This window comes from Triticum dicoccoides, chromosome 7B, assembly GCF_002162155.2.
Source record: "Triticum dicoccoides isolate Atlit2015 ecotype Zavitan chromosome 7B, WEW_v2.0, whole genome shotgun sequence".
Taxonomy (NCBI): Eukaryota; Viridiplantae; Streptophyta; class Magnoliopsida; order Poales; family Poaceae; genus Triticum; species Triticum dicoccoides.
The window spans coordinates 500,983,388-500,999,867 of NC_041393.1; the positions used below are offsets into that span (position 1 = coordinate 500,983,388).

General features: G+C 42.4%; 1 protein-coding gene across 1 annotated transcript; it reads right to left on the reverse strand.

The window, feature by feature from the left end:
* Nucleotides 1–4,861: 4,861 nt before the first annotated feature.
* LOC119336550 (serine/threonine protein phosphatase 2A 55 kDa regulatory subunit B alpha isoform-like) lies at nt 4,862–14,532 on the reverse strand. Its single transcript, XM_037608595.1, has 14 exons — nt 14,210–14,532; nt 12,632–12,735; nt 12,461–12,559; nt 12,191–12,310; nt 9,847–10,047; nt 9,649–9,740; nt 8,583–8,701; nt 7,534–7,657; nt 7,261–7,384; nt 6,312–6,380; nt 6,130–6,221; nt 5,954–6,031; nt 5,616–5,686; nt 4,862–5,528 (listed from the first exon to the last, which is right to left on the reverse strand). The coding sequence occupies exons 1-14, from the start codon at nt 14,358–14,360 to the stop codon at nt 5,392–5,394; spliced, it is 1,581 nt and encodes a 526-aa protein (XP_037464492.1). The 5' UTR covers nt 14,361–14,532; the 3' UTR covers nt 4,862–5,391.
* Between the last annotated feature and the right edge of the window lie 1,948 nt (nt 14,533–16,480).

A 16,480-nucleotide genomic window follows, 5' to 3' on the forward strand; every position in this document is an offset into this window, starting at 1 on the left:
GGCTCGGCCAAGATGGAGCGAGCAGCGAGTGGCCGGTCACTTTGTGTGGCGTGGTGAGCAGCGGTGCTCTCCCGGTGGTGCAGCTTGGTGCTTCGTGGAGGTGCGGGTCTGACCGTCGCAAGGCCGTCCTTTGGAGTTGGCGACGGTTGTTGCGTGCAGTCCTGGACCTTGCTGGAGGTGCAGGGTGGTTGTGGTTCCTTGTTTAGGTTGGGAGTTTGGTGTTGTGGCCGGGTTCCTCTTTGCCGTGTAGCCGACCGTCGGTCCTCGGCTTTGCGACTACATCGGCTAAGAGTTGCGGTGGTGGCGGTGCGAGGCTAATTGGACGGTGTTGCCCAATTCTAGGAAACGTCCGTCATGTGCGACGTGCGGATGAAAATATTGCTTGGCTTGCGTCGGGCCAGCGGCGATGGCACCCGTGGTTGTCATCCCCTCCTTGGAGTTGTTGCCTTGGCGTGTGCGCCATGCCCCTCGCTCACTTGAAGTTGGTGGTTGCCTCCGGACGAAAGCCTTGATTAGGTGTTGGATAAGCACAATGGCGGCGTCCTCGACATCATATCTCTGTTGGGAGCATTATGTGTGGAGACATGGTTGGGTCCTTATTGCTCTCCTTCGGTGTTCGCCGTTGTCCTCTTTTGGTCCTCTGCGGCGCTATGTACTCTCGTTGCCGCTGTCTCCAAGACGACATCTCCCTCGGATTGGATCGAGTCATGTCATCCACTTGCCACTTCCTCTTAGGTACTCAGAGTGGATGGTGTGTCGACAAGCGTAGTTTTGCAGAAGTTGATGGTCTGTGGAGGTGTCCGCCGTCGGTCGAGACGCGGTGTTGTGTGTCAGCTAAGGATATGCTCTTTTGTGTTGTAGCTTTCTCTTAGTGGTGTTGCCCGTATGTGGACTTGATCGGGAGTGGTTTGGTCTGTGTGTTACGTTCGTTGTTCGCAGCGAGTGATAGCTTCTTATAATTTTAATTCTGTTTTCTATAAAGCTATGGCACGTCTAGGGCTCTAGGCGTACTATCAAAATAAAAAGGGGCAATCCAATTTGGCGCGCGGGTCGCCGGATAGCAACCGCGGACGTGCCCCCCTCATGCGCGCGTTTTGTATAGGCCAGCCCATTTTTGGGTTTCAAACGGTTTTTTTTTGTTTTTCCTTTGTCTTTTATGTTTATTTTTCCTTTTTCCTTTTCATTTTCCTTTTCTATTCTGTTTTTAGTTTTTATATTTTTTCCCCAATTTGCAAAAAATGCTTTTAAATTTGCGAATATTTTTTGAAACCATGAGTATTTTATAAATTTGTGATTTTAACAATTTTTTGAAATCATGATATTTTTAAAAAATTTGAACATTTTTTAAAACTTCGTGACATTCTCGTAAATCATTAACAAAAATCAATTTCTCAAGGATTTTATGAAACTGTGAACATCGTTTAAATTCAGAATATTGTTAAAATTTTCCAAAATCATGAATATTTTTTAATTCATGAATTTTTTTTACAAATTCTTATACATTCCCTTAAATCGTGAACATTTTTTAATCATCAACATTTTTTAAATTCATGAACAATTTTTAAATTCCTGAAAAGTTTCTACATTTTTTTAATATTCTCTTAAACCGTGAACATTTATTGAGTTCATGACTTTTTTTCAAAAAAGTTAGTTTTTTGAAATTTGTAACCTTTTGATAGCCCTGATTATAAAAAGAAAAGAAAAATATAAAACACAGGGGGCATCCTGGCCCGCACATGGCCCGATCCGGAGGGGCGCGCGGGGGGGAGGGGGGTGCGCGATCTTTTATATTTGAATAACATGTTCTTTCTCATGCGAACATGTCATGTCATCATTCAACATGCATGGACAAACCCTCTCAACATATAACCATGCATAGAAACAAAACGCATCTCAACATGCAAACATGCATGATAGTTTTCATTCTATTATGCTATGTATGTTTAATAAATATTTTACAACTATAAAACACAATAAATCATATTTATTTTTAGTTTTAATTCCCATATTACTACTTCTAATATTCATGTTCCATACAACCACAACCACATCTTTATTGAAATATATTGCAAAAAAATCGCAACAACATGCAAGGTAGCAACTAGTTAATTCAACGCCTAGTGTCAGTTTTTATTTTCTGTTTTTTTGTATTTCAAAAAAAAAATCACATACCCCCAAAAATACGAAAAATTTCTTAGGATGTTAGGAGGCCAAAGGAGCACTATAGCAAGAGGATAGGGACAGAGGGAGTCCCTAGCCCCTAGGCACCCTCCGGCCCAGGGCACCTAGGAGGGGCGCTTGCACACCCTCTAACCTCCATCATATTTATCGCCTTTTTTCCTCCGCCGCACTTCCTGTTCCAAGATGATATTCGTTTTCAGTGATGCCCTGTCCCGAAGCCAACCAACTCATACTCCCTCCGGTCCTTTTTACTATTATGCTATGTATGTTTAATAAATACTTTACAACTATAAAACACAATAAATCATATTTATTTTTAGTTTTAATTCCCATATTACTACTTCTAATATTCATGTTCCATACAACCACAACCACATCTTTATTGAAATATATTGCAAAAAAATCGCAACAACATGCAAGGTAGCAACTAGTTAATTCAATGCCTAGTGTCAGTTTTTATTTTCTTTTTTTTGTATTTCAAAAAAAAATTCACATACCCCAAAAAAATACGAAAAATTTCTTAGGATGTTAGGAGGCCAACGGAGCACTATAGCAAGAGGATAGGGACAGAGGGAGTCCCTAGCCCCTAGGCACCCTCCGGCCCAGGGCACCTAGGAGGGGCGCTTGCACACCTTCTAACATCCATCATATTTATCGCCTTTTTTCCTCCGCCGCACTTCCTGTTCCAAGATGATATTCGTTTTCAGTGATGCCCTGTCCCGAAGCCAACCAACTCATACTCCCTCCGGTCCTTTTTACTCTGTATATAAGAATTGTCTCAAGTCAAACTTCATAAAGTTTGACCATATTTATATGAAAAAATACCAACATATACCATGCTAAAGTTATACAATATAAAAATTTAAGCCATGACGCATATATTGATACTGATTTCACATTGTGAATGTTGGTATTTTGTTCCATAAAATTGGTCAAACTTTACGAGGCTTGAATTCCGAGAAATTTTATATGCGAACTAAAAAGAACCGGAGGGAGTACATATTTTAAAGGTGCTACAGCAAACTACCTACTGATAACTGAAGCTAGGAGATCAAATGAGAGTGGCAGAGTTAGCAAGCCAAAGACAAATGATATAATATAATATATATTTTCCATGTAAGCCCTCCCAAAATAAATCCTCCACAAAATGGTCCAAGGCTGGGGTAGTGGTCCCCCGAACTCAAAGTAGCAAGGACATGACAAATCTGAACAAGGTCAAGATATAAATTTTTTGAACAATGTAGACAAGACATAAAAATCACCATGCCCATGCATGCAAGGTATGCTTGTCGTCTTACTGTAGCAGCGAGAAACCAGACTAGCTAAATCCGCAAACCGGGCACAAGTACAGCGGCGCTAAAGGCCGCCTCTCCTCCGGTATAATTATTATGTTTGAGATATTTTATACTTTCGGTGAACTTTTATAGTAGATATGCTCTTTTCCGCAAAAAAGAGGCCTCCTCTCCTCCGTCGTCCGGTCTCTACACAGGCCAGACCTCCCACCCATCCATTCACCCGGTGGAGCAGCCCATGAAGAACCTGCCCGGCATCTACCAGTTCACCAAAGGACATGCCAAGAATCATGTTTGATAGTTCCGAGAAAATCTTTAAAAAAAATCAAAGAAATAGATGATAGACGGTGTTTGAGAATATCACAGGAAACCAAGTTTCAAAGAAAACTTTATGGAAACCACGTCTGAAAGTTCCGAAATAATCTTTAGAAAATTGGGGATGCTAAGAATGTGATGTTCTATTGCCATGCAAAATTCCAAGTTTAAACACATTACCATTTACGAGCTATGAAAAGAACAAATTCAGCAATGAATAGTGATGTTTATTGTTCGGCACTATTCAATGTCGATTTTGCTTTTCCGTGCCCCTAAAATATATTTGAACTTGAGAATTTCACGTGTTAATAGAACATCACACTTTTAACATTCGATCTTTCTTGAGATTTTTTCGAAACTTCAAAACATCGTTTCCACGTGGTTTTCACCAGTTTTATTAAAACTTGGTTTCCATGTGATATTCTCTCTTCTTTTGCACTCTACTACTCACATTTTACCAGTACAAGTTCATGTAAAGAATCAGAAACTGCAGGGGCACACTTGTACTGCTGCTGACTTATTTCAACAGTCCAACAAATAGAACAAGAATAGCTACAATAACCGAATATCATCTATCATTCAGACATTTAAGTTTCAAAACAACCGATTAGCCCTGTCTTTTGCAGGCACTACGTGTATAATACTCCTTCTGTCCCATAATATAAGAGTGTTTTCTACACTGATATATAGAGTCAAAAACACTCTTTAATTATGGGACGGAGGGAGTAAAAGATAAATAATACTCGTAGATCACACGGGCCTGGCGACGCAGATTCAATCATGGCCCTTGCCACAGAAATCATCAGCACAAGGTGACTTTGTATCTTTATAAAACAGATCAGTTGGTCTGATGGTTAGATAATCCAAGTATTGGAGGGTTTCGGCAAGTAAAATTCTCCCCCGACCGTCTGGTGTCTCCTCTCACACAAGGTTTTGGCGAGTAATTCTGGGGTTGGGCCTGTCCAATACCCGGGTACCAAACGGGCCTGTGGGGAGTTCAGGGGATTTCTGTACCTAAAGTGTTTAAAATAACAGTTCAGCACCACGAACAAATTCGTGTAATGAATCAAAGATAACAAAATAAAAACACACTTATACTGCTGACTTATTTCAACAATCCAATGAATAGAACAAATATAGCTACAATCACCGAGTATCACTCGCCTATCATCCAGACAATTGAAGTTCTAAACAGCTGACTAGCCCTGTCTATGCTGAATTACATGTAGAAATGAACCAAATCAGACAAGGCCTTGCAGAGCAGATCCAGTCCCGTCCTTTGTCACGGGAACCAGCACAATGTGACTTTCTATCTTTTGATCTGTTCCCTCGACTGCGGATTTGGGGTAACACAACAGCTGTGATGAGAGCAAGACAAGACCAAAACTTTTCATATAATTTACACATTTACTAATGAATCAACAGGGATGCAGTCCGCTAGCACAGCAACCAGGCAATATTGGACATCAGCTGCCTCTTTTGGCTCCGAGGTAGTATCTGACACTGCCCTGCACTGTCCCTCTGGTTGAGTGCGGAAGGGCCTGGCCTTTTGAGGGGGGCAATGCGGCAAACCAAGAACGATAAATTTCCTCTAGAGAACTTTCTATGCATAATACATATACAGGCTATTTGCAGCAGCGCATGCAATGGAATTCTCAGTGGGGTGCCATGCGAGGTGGAGTAACTTCGTCGAGAAGTCTAATGAGTTTCCATTGGCATCAACACCTAGATTTTCCCCACCTGTAGACAAATTGTCTCAGCAATTAAACTAGGTAAAAAAAAGAACTGCAGAAAATACTGAGTCAATGCTCAAACAAAGACACTCACCTCTTCGCACACCACGGGTCATAGAGGTCAGCGTCCCCCGAGTGGGTCTGGTCGGGTTTGCAATCTGACGTCTACATGGTAGCCAAATCCAACAATGAAACAAAAATTCAGACAAATTATAAAACAGTAATTGCATGACTAGGCATGACAATGAAAAGTGAAGCAATCTGTAAGAGTTGCTTCCAAACAAAGATCATACACCGAGTATTATTAGCTCCAGAACGGAGAAGGTAAAGTTCCTCCTGCCAGGAGTTTTGTTTGATCCAATCCAGGTTCAATTCCCGATAAGGAAAAAAAGGATATATGATAAAAGGTTATTTCAAGCTCAACGAGCATACCTCATCGGATTCCTGCTAGCTTCCAAAGTGGTCACCTCCATGCTACCAGGAGTAGAAGCAAAAACACGGAATAGATTACTGCATTTAAAGACACAAGCATTTTAAATATATAAGCATTAACAAACAGGACTGTAATAACATTGTACATGTAGTCAATAACAAGAACAAGGGGTTACCCATAAGAGCCAGTTGCAACATGAAGTCCATCCCCACTAAGACAACACTCAAACTTGTCAAATATTGAGTCGTTCTCATACAGATCACAAAGCTGAAAATAGTGATATCATGTGACTAGATTATATATCGGTCATCACATCACATGGCTGCTTTGCAAATCATTCAGTTGACAAAATCTCACCCTTGGTCTTAGATGTTCATGGACCTGGAAGGTTGAAACAGGGCCTGAATCCATGTTTAGATCCCATAGCTGACAGAAAAAAGGACGAGATTAAACATGAAGTTTTAATGTTTGAAGTAAATTTACAAAATCAAGAAGTTGAAACATGATCCTGAAAGAAAGATCTAATCTTCAACTACAAAAAAATAATGATACATCATAAATTTCAATGCATAGAAAGGACAATGACTAAAAGCAGACCCTTAGGCTTTAAAACATTTTAGCAAAAAGAAGCAGCACCATATTTTTTACGTTGCTAAACATTCACTAGTTTTAGCGAACATTTATTTGTATATCAAGCAACCAACTAGCAGGCATCAGCAGTTAACTCTCGTAATGGGGCTAGAGTGAAAGAAACAAACAGTAGTCTGAAAATCTATTTCCTGTTAGTTACTTATTAAGATAATCCATTAGGGTAACTAATAGTTCCTACTCCATGCTGGTGCTACAGACAAGCTGGTGCCACTGAACTACTTCCATAACCATTAACCACAGCTGAGTTTGTTTCATTTTTCAATACAAGCATTCAATCTTGATTCTTGAACTATATTCCTAATACGAAACAACACGCATTTCGATGCGTGTACGAGAAAAAGGGAATACTGAACCATATTCTATTTTATCAAGTTACTCAGTACCATCAGTCGATCACAAAGATGCATCTGGAAAATACTATATTGGTGAGGCTAACATGTAGGGCCTAGGTCCACATATCAGTGCACATTGCTTGTATTTCCCAACTCAGCTGATCTTGCAATGGTATTGAACGGAAAAGTACTCTGACTTGGAACAGTGACAAAACATTAGAATGTGTAAAAACTGAACTAGCACATGGATTTGAACCAAACTGTGAGTACAAAACAGCTACATAAGAACACTGAGATAAAGGTATGTGAAGGCAGTAACATACTTTGAGAGTCATATAATCACGACTAAGAAGATATCTTCCGTCCCTTGAAAACTTTACATCTGAAATTGATGCTATTATCTCCGTAAAGAACGATCTTGCTCCGGGTGCTTCATGTTCCTCAAATCTGTTTACAAGTTCTTATTAACTCATAAAGTATGCTGTGAGATTTTAGCAATATAACTGAACACATTCCAATCCTCCAGTCACGTCTGGTGTTTGTCCAGCAAAGATGGACAAAATGTTGCAGGGAAAGGTATAGGAGAAATTACTAACATCTTGGAATGGTTGTCACACAATGCAGATTGTCGCAGATCGATTAGCCGGATAGAACCCTTTGAGCTACTATATGCCAGTGTATTACAATGAGTGGGGTGGAACTCCGCACAAGTAATCACCTCTGAAATTTCAACAAATTACATCATGCAGTGCATATTGATTGCAAAGACATGAAGAACAATACTTGCAGTAATTTTGAAGAAAAAAATATCCATGAGGTTCAAATGATCTCACTAGAAAAGGAACTAAACCATTACTAATTTCCTGTCTAATATAAACAGCAAAATATCAATTAACAGATTAACAAAAATGGCATGTGATGATATGGATAGTGCTGACTTCACTCACTTGACTAAATTCTCTAATGAACAACTATCACTAGATTCCCCATAGGAAGATTTCTACTGCATAATTTCAAAATACAGCTTCCACTCTACTGGAAATTAGCCAATCAGATCAATAAAACTGATGTCCAACGAAGAATAACTTTTATCAGCTCAGCATCCATGGCACTATAAGCAAATCTAAATGAACAAAGATTGATAATATTCAAACCCTACCAACCTAAGCTGCCACACTATACGGATAGATTTTGCAAACCAATGAGCTAAAAACAATGAATTACCAAATAAAATACTATTATACAATGGCCTTCATCTGCTATGTCATATGATATCCATAGCTTTTGGCGGCAATGATATATTTCATCAGCCCACCAATTACTTTATTTAAGACTTAGTCAGGCTGGGTAACCATGACATGGCCACGAGGGACAATATTCTGATGCTAATTCTTACTCAAGTACTGAATACAGAGGCACAGGTTACTATCATGGATTCATGGTACAACAAGAAACCCACTTAATAATGAAGGAATATTCAGTTATTCACTGTAACACCTGTGTGGAGTCAGTATTTCATCGTGTGAGATCAGAAACATGGCAAGACTTCACAATAAACAAAGGCAAAGAAACTATAGAAGTCTTACGCCAAGTCAATTTACCATGTTGCACTACAGAAAGAAATTAGGAGACTAAGTTGATTTACCTGTTAGATCTTCCATGTTTGTAGGCTTCACATCAACAATGTTAAAGCTCTGGCTGTTTATTTCCATATTCCATAGATTTACTCGCAGATCATCTGCTGATATAAAAGTTTCACCATCACTGGAATTAAAAGGCAGAAAATGTATGAGCACAATATCCACAGATGACAGATCACAGCACTGGCAGAGCATTCAAAATTTACGAGGACACAAGCTTCAGAAAATTATGTTATAACACTGTAGCGATACAAAAATCATAAAGAATGCTAGGGTATACTTCTCTGGTTCACAAATCAGAATTGAGTTTGCCTACTCTAGCACGTGTCATATTATATAGCTACACAAGAGACCTCCGAGTTCCGTACAAAGCAGATCCTTGCATAACATGTAAAAAGGAAAAGGAAGAACAAGACCATACTGGGTGGTCTCCATCCAGCCCACTGGGACCACTTCCAAGTGAGCCCTACGCTGAATTGCGAGCAAACCCGGACAGTTCCAAACCACGATGTAAATTGGTATTCAAAGAGGTTTTGAGCAAATCCTGTAATTATGTGTAAGATATGCATACATGTTGAGTGGTCCAGATTGGGTAACGTCTCTCCCATGATTCTTATTAGGTAAGTACTACTGTGCTGATGCATGATACATTACAAAGGCACTACATGAGTGACACAAACAGTACTTTTGTTAAAAGCACAAAACTTATATCTGATTTGCCTATCTAAATGTTCATTTGGTAGAAGATGCAAATGATTGCACAGTACCTGCTGAGACCTACAAACTTGGAAGTGGTACTGTGGTAGCAAGTAGCAACACCAACAAATGAATTAATCCACTTTAATCAATAAATGATACTTGCTTAGAAACTCATTTAAATTTTACAAGAATTGGTTAGTAAATTAGATATTAAGTTTTGAGAAGATAAATGTAACTAGCTATGGTGTATTCTTATCTTGTTTCTGCGAGAAAAAGACCAACATAAAGGGGAGAAATATGAAAACTCATAGAAAAATAATGCAGATGGGATCAGTTGACAAGACTAAAACTCAATGCCATGGCAAGACAAACCTATTATTCGAAATAGAATTAATATGGTAATCATGAGCATGGGCATATACACGTCGACATCTAGCAACAAGGTTCACATCTTGACTAGTAACCTGCATGTGGTTGGAAGCGAAGTCAGTTGTACTCGATAATAGCTTGATAAACAATTATAGTGTCAGCTTCATGCACTAGAGCTGATAAGACTTTTGGTACAATTACCACAGGTAAACGCAGCGATGGGTAACCTCCAGGTGGAAATAGGAGATCACTGTTGAGGCTATCAGACTTCTTTGAACATCCACCATTTGGAAGAGGAGGCTCGGAAGTACTGGTAGTTGCACGACTAGTGGTACCATCCCCTACAGTTCGGGAAGTGTCCAAAGCCATAACTGAAACTTGTTTTACTTTTTTCTCTTGCACCTGCAAGGACAGTAAAGCAATAGGTCAATACAGATGAAACTTGATAACAGACCACAATATAAAAATGCAAATTCAAGGTTCTCATTAGTTAATCGGATAGAAGAATGTCAGAATGTCTACTTCATTTGTGGCTGCAAAGGCCCAGCAATAATAGTAAAACAGAAGGCCTGAACATATGGGCCTACCAGTATCAATAATTTCATGAATTTCAGCCATTGTTGATGTAAATGTTATGTTTTCTCATCCCCACAAATGAAAAATTACAGATCAACACAAACACATATAAGCCTACAAGGAGAAAAAAAAATCATTGACATTACTGCAACAAATATACAGTTCATCTACGGTAGGGCTAGACTGCCAACATATCTATACCACTAAATAGTGTCACAATAAATTTGAATCAGCCATTGGATATGCTCCATCCAACGGTTGAGAGACAGCAAATCCGAACAATATCACCCGTTGGATAAAGTTTTCATCTCACAAGATTCTACCACGTGGCCTTTATATTGAATCCCCACTATCGTCTCATGTTATTCTAGAAGTATCTTTTTCCCATGCCAAGAATCTGATTAAAAAAAAGCAATAGAACAATATAGATTCTATAGAGTTGGGCCCTATCTAATATGATTCGTGATAAGAAATACCTCCCCTCCCCTCCCGCGACGCTCCCGCGGGCGTTCGGGGGCAACCCTAGCGCCGCCGCCGCCACCCTCCCCTTCTCTCTCTCCTCCCTCGCCGCCGCCAAGGGGCACGAGCGGGCGAAGCCCGGTCGTCGCCGGCGGCGGCGGGCCATCTCGTCTCCTTGCGCGGGGGGGTGCGGCGCGGGCCGGATCTCGCCGGTGGGGATGTTGCGCTCGTGCTGGGCGTAGCGGTGCGGCGGCGCTCTGGAGTAGGCCAGCGACGGCGGCGTGGCGTCGGGCGACAGGCGGCATGGTGGTGGTGCAGACCGGCGGGTGGTGGCGGCGGCGGCTGCTTCGCAGCAGCGCCCCGGCGCCTCGTCTGGCGCTGCGGGTCGCGGGCGACCGGGTCGCGGGCGGCCCTTCTCGCCGTGGATCTCTGGTGGAGGGGCGGCGCGGCAGCGGTGGAGGTGGGCGGCCCTTGTCCAGCCGGGCCCCTGCGGCTGGACGGCGGCGCTCGGCGCGGGAAGGCCTCCCCGGTGGCCTCTCATGGTTGCAGCTCGGCGGTTCCGTGCGCCCTCCTCCTCGGCAGCGGGCGGTGGCCGGCGCTCTCTTGCGGATCTGGGCATTCGGCCTCGGGGGCTCCTCCTCCTCCCCCTTCCCCCGGCCATCTGGGCTCGGTTCCCCTTGAGGCTGTGGTCGCCGGCGGTTCTGAGGTGGTTGGGCTCATGGATCTTGTCCAAGACGTGACCTTTGGGGCTTCTCGGGGTGGTCCGGTGGCGGGGCGGCGGCCCTGGCGGTGGGAGTCGCTTCGGTCGTAGGCGGACTGCGCGGCTCGGATGCGGGCGTGCAACCACGGCCGCTTGGGTGGCATGGTTGCAGGTGGTTGGCCGACCGGGGATGCAGCGGAAGGGTGGAGCACCGGGGTTCATCAATTACCTGTCCGTACACGGGTCGACGGTGGCGGCGTCCGCGGATGTCGTGTTCCTCCCTGTAGGCTCCGTCGTGGTGCTCTCACTCCTCCCGTCGTGTTCCGGGTGAAAACCTGATCTTTGGATCGGACGATGGCGACGGTCCGTGGTCGTGCCCTTCTTGGAGGCATCGTCTTGGAACCCTCGGTCCGGCGTGGTCCGTTGCACTTCTTCCCGGACGATCTCTCATCTTGTTGGTGGTCTCCGTCGGCTACAAGCGGTTCTTTTTGCTCATTTCTGTTGATTCTTGGTAGTCGTTGAAGTTGTGTGTCGGTGCCCGGCATTCTTGTTTCTTGCCTTGGGTTGTGTGGCGTGCGTTTGTATCGGTTCTTGGATGTAAGTGTTGGTGCTTTATTCATAAAGCGGGGGGAAACCCTTTTTCGGAATAATATGATTCGTACGGAAGGAAATAAAATGTCGAGAATGCATTTCTCCCTGCTATTATATAAATCCTGATGTGCAAAGCACGTATAATTTAATATATATAGTATGAAACAGTAAGGAAAAGATTGACATGCGCAAGAGATCTTAAAAGGCACCCTGGCATACCTTCCAGTATTTGATCGTCTTATCATTTGTGGACAGTAGAAAGAGTGCATTGTTGGCTGTCTGGCACCACTTGATCTTGTTGATCTTCTCCTCTATTTCCAAACTTTTGAGGTAGTCAAACTACAATAATTTCATACAAATGAAACAGCACGGATATTAGCTTCCATCTTCCCTGCCATGACTAAGTAAGGAAACCTTTTCCATGCACCAGCTTCCTAAATGGCGATAGAAAACTATGGACTACAAAAACCAGTCCAGATTGATATATACCTCAGGTTCATGACTCTGAAACTCCGTTTTATAGCGGAACTCAGGATGTCTAGTAATTGGAACATCCTGTCTCTCCAGTTCTCTTCGATTAGCATGCTCCTGTTAGATTAACTTCATGAGGGCAAAATATTTAAACTGAAAGCATTATAAGTTCAACTACATGGTGCTTACATCCCGAACATCTGTTCTCTCAAATAAAACAACACGTCCTCCTCTGTCTCCGGTGGCAAGATGATCACCAGATTTATCAAACTCGATTGCAGAGATGATGTCAACTGAGACAGAACAGCATACCCAATCAACACGCAAGCAAGTATTCAATTGAAATGCAAATGGATAAACCAAGAAAGTAGCCTTAGATTGTAATACAAGGCTATGAGTGTTTAGCATGTATCCTACGAATCCCAAATAAGATAAGCTAATAATCAAATGAACAAGCTTTCTTCAGAAAATTAAATCAAAGGTTCCCATCATAAGGATTAAAATCTTTAATTGCGTCAAAGTGGATGATCAAATCAAGACAGACGGACCAATGCAGCATCTCTATCTCTATCTCTACATCTACAACTCAAAAAAGTAGCGAGTTCCAATTCTTCTAAATCTAAAGCCAACAAAAATTAGTGTACCCAGAACAACCCACACCCTACGATCTAATCCATCTAATTAAATATAAGAGTTGATATTGCTTCAGTGGTCTGCCATCCAATCCAAGGGCTCATATTCCATGTTCTGCCACAGTCCCACACACGTCCTGCCCAGTCACGTAGCCACGACCTCCCTCACACACTCCTCCCTAATTAATAGCATACCCAATATCCACGCTAGCACTAACCAATTAATTATATCCTGCCTCATATTAACATGCAATTAAATCTTGTCAAATATTATTGTGCAATGCAATTAATACATGGCCTAATATTAACATGCATTGCACGTACACGATTACTAGTGGACATAAAATATTAACAGTGGACAGTTTCTCCCATGCACAGATGGAAAGCATGTATGTCCTGTCAAATACTACATCCAAATCCAACAAAAGATCAAAGGCACTATGAGCCAATGCAAAATCATGCTAGAATCATCCTAAATAATCATAAGACTCCACCCCTTACGTGATCAACACACTAACGTAATCCAGTTCAGGTTGCCGCCAAATCATCATAACCCTCAAGAAAAGCATTAACCAACACATCTCCTACAACTGTGAATCTAGTGCAAGTGCTCACAAGCTCTGCAACCTCTTGGACCTTCCTACATTCCTCAAATCACACGATCAAAAACCTGTCTTTGTGACCGAATTCTTCAAAGTCCAGCTGAAGCCTTGTGTGACAAGGCCCTAACCTAAGACCGACAAAAGATTCGCCTTTTAACAAATGAAAAAAGAAGTGTTCCCAGCAGGAAGCATATTAACGAGCAATACTGAATGCGGCTCCAAAACCTTCTGGCAAGGCGGAACCTGCTAGTATAGAAGCACGCTAGCCACCATATCCATCCATCGACTCTACAAATACTGCAGAACATATCTGGTGCGCGCATTTTCCTACGAGCCAACGGACCAAACGCTCCGGTCCCCTAGTAAGCACAAATAACACCAATCCCACGACCACCGATCCTTGACCTATCCTCCCGATCCCCACAGTCCACCAGCACAGCTCTACGGCGCGACCCTGCCTCAGAGGCCCCACGAATCGAGCGGATCTCGGGGGCGGGAAGCGCGAGCCCGTTGTTGCGCGCACGCAGACGTACCTTCCTGCACGTCCTCGCCCGCCGCGCGCTCGCCGAAGACCTGCGCGAACCTCCACTCCAGCGATTGCTGCTGCTGCTGCTGCTCCGGGGCCGCCGAAGACGAACCCGCCGCCGCCCCGGGGCGGTCGTCGTCGGAATCTCTGGGATTCATTGTGCCGTGCTCACGCGATCACGCCGCGAGGGCATCGCATCGGGGATCGGGATGGGGGTGAGGAGGTCCTCCCCGGGGGGGAGGGCGGCTGGGCGGGCGGTGATGCCGCGGCGGTCGACGGAGATCGAGTCGGGGAGGGGCGGGGTGGGCTCTGCGAGGAGGGAGAGGGGGAAGTGATGTGGGGGAGGGGGAGGTCGAGGTCTCTCTCTTCTCTGTCTCTGTCTCTGGCCCTCGCGTTCGTGTGTGAGCTTAGCTCTTTTTTTCCTTATTATATTTCTCTATCTGACATGGTAAAAAGCGAAATTGTTCCATGGTAGGAAAATTAGCAAGAATGGCGCTCACGTAGTGTAATTATCAGAGTTGTTTATGTTAGAAGCTCATTAAAACTTTCTCTGAAAATGAGATTAGGGAGTGAATAGATCCTAATGTTACGGGGGCACTCGACCCAATGGTTTTGCTTTCTTATTTATCAGAAGTTCTAGGATCTTGTAAAACATGGTTTTATAACCTTGTTCAGAGATTTTGAAAATGAAACTCTTTAGACTCTTTTATTATTCTTTTGTCGGACGACTTTTTTTTCCTTATTATTTCTCTATCTGACATGGTAAAAACCAAACTTGTTTCATGGTATGAAAATTAGCAAAAGTGGCGCTCACATGGTGTAATTCTCGTAGGTGTTTATGTTAGATGTGTCCGTGGAAGAAAATGTGAAGCTCATTTGGCCTTTATCTGATGATGAGATTAGCGAGTCAGTGTTTGGGTAGATCCTACTGCTGCAGGAGCCACTCGACCTAACAGTTTTTACTTTTCCTGTTTATCCAAAGTTAATCTTGCAAAACATGATTTTATAGCCTTATTCGAATAATTTGAAAATGGAACTCCTTAGTCTCTTTTATTACTCCATCTATTAACAATGTAAGACGCCTTACATTTGTTTAGGGAGTATTATTTTGCCGGGAGGACTATTTTGACTTAGTTTTGCCATGTTGACTTTAATTCCCAAAGAGCCCAATGCCTCTTAATAAGTACACGGTAATTATCTTGAGTGGACACTCTTTTAAGATTTTTGTTGAAGTTTGTATACTAACATGTTGAGTTGATGCATTGGTAGCCTTATTGGATCTATTTGTACTAGATTTATTAATGGAAGGTTCGTTTTAAAGAGTGTGGTCGGTGTTCTGTTCATATGGTGCGCCAGAAATAAGAGGAGAACACGTGTGAAAAGCCTGGGGCAAAGTGTATTGATCCTTTTTAGAGAAAATGCTTCGACTGAGAGGTTTTAGTCATATGTGAAGGAAGAGGGTGAGAGTGTTGATTCATAAGGAATTTGTTGGTATCAATCTGTGAAAGATAGTAGCTATTTTGAAACTGGCGAGGGGCTTAGGCTTAGGAACCAATGACCCTTTCAACTTTAATTCAGTTATTGATTTTCTTTTCCTAAAAATACTCAATTGATACTAGGCAAAGTATGACCACTTGTCTTTTGTGGGGCTTTTAGCCCTAGGGCTTCAGTTTGAAGTCTGCATATGATACACTCCTATTCAGCACAAATATATACGCACTCCGTCCCAAATTACATGTCTTAGTTTATTCTAGAAAGTTTTTTTAGAAAAACCTAAGACAAGTAATTTGGCGCGAAGGTAATAGAAAACTAGATAATATCCCGCACGTTGCTACGAGACAGCATGCATAACATATACTTAAGAGAGACGTGCATATTCAATAGGAAAGGGAAGAGAAGAACGAACTCAAATTCTTTGTAGTTTCATGAGAAAAAAGCTTGTGTAAATACAGATTTATAGAAAGGAAGCAACCAAGATTAAATATCAATTCATACAACTAAAAGAGGAAGTTTCATTGTTACTTCTAGGTGCATACCTAATTGGTTATGTTGAAGCCCTCATGCATACCCTTTCATCCTAAGTAGCTCATATGTTTTGCGAGAAAAATAGAAAGAGGGCATTAGTGTTGCCATGACCAGACCATTTTTCTTGAATTGCAATTTACAACATGCAGAAAGCACATATATCACATGATGTGGATCCGAAACATAGAACATATATACTCAGAGCTCTATCACCGATAGGATCTCATTCCTCTCCACTGGCATAAATCTGCAC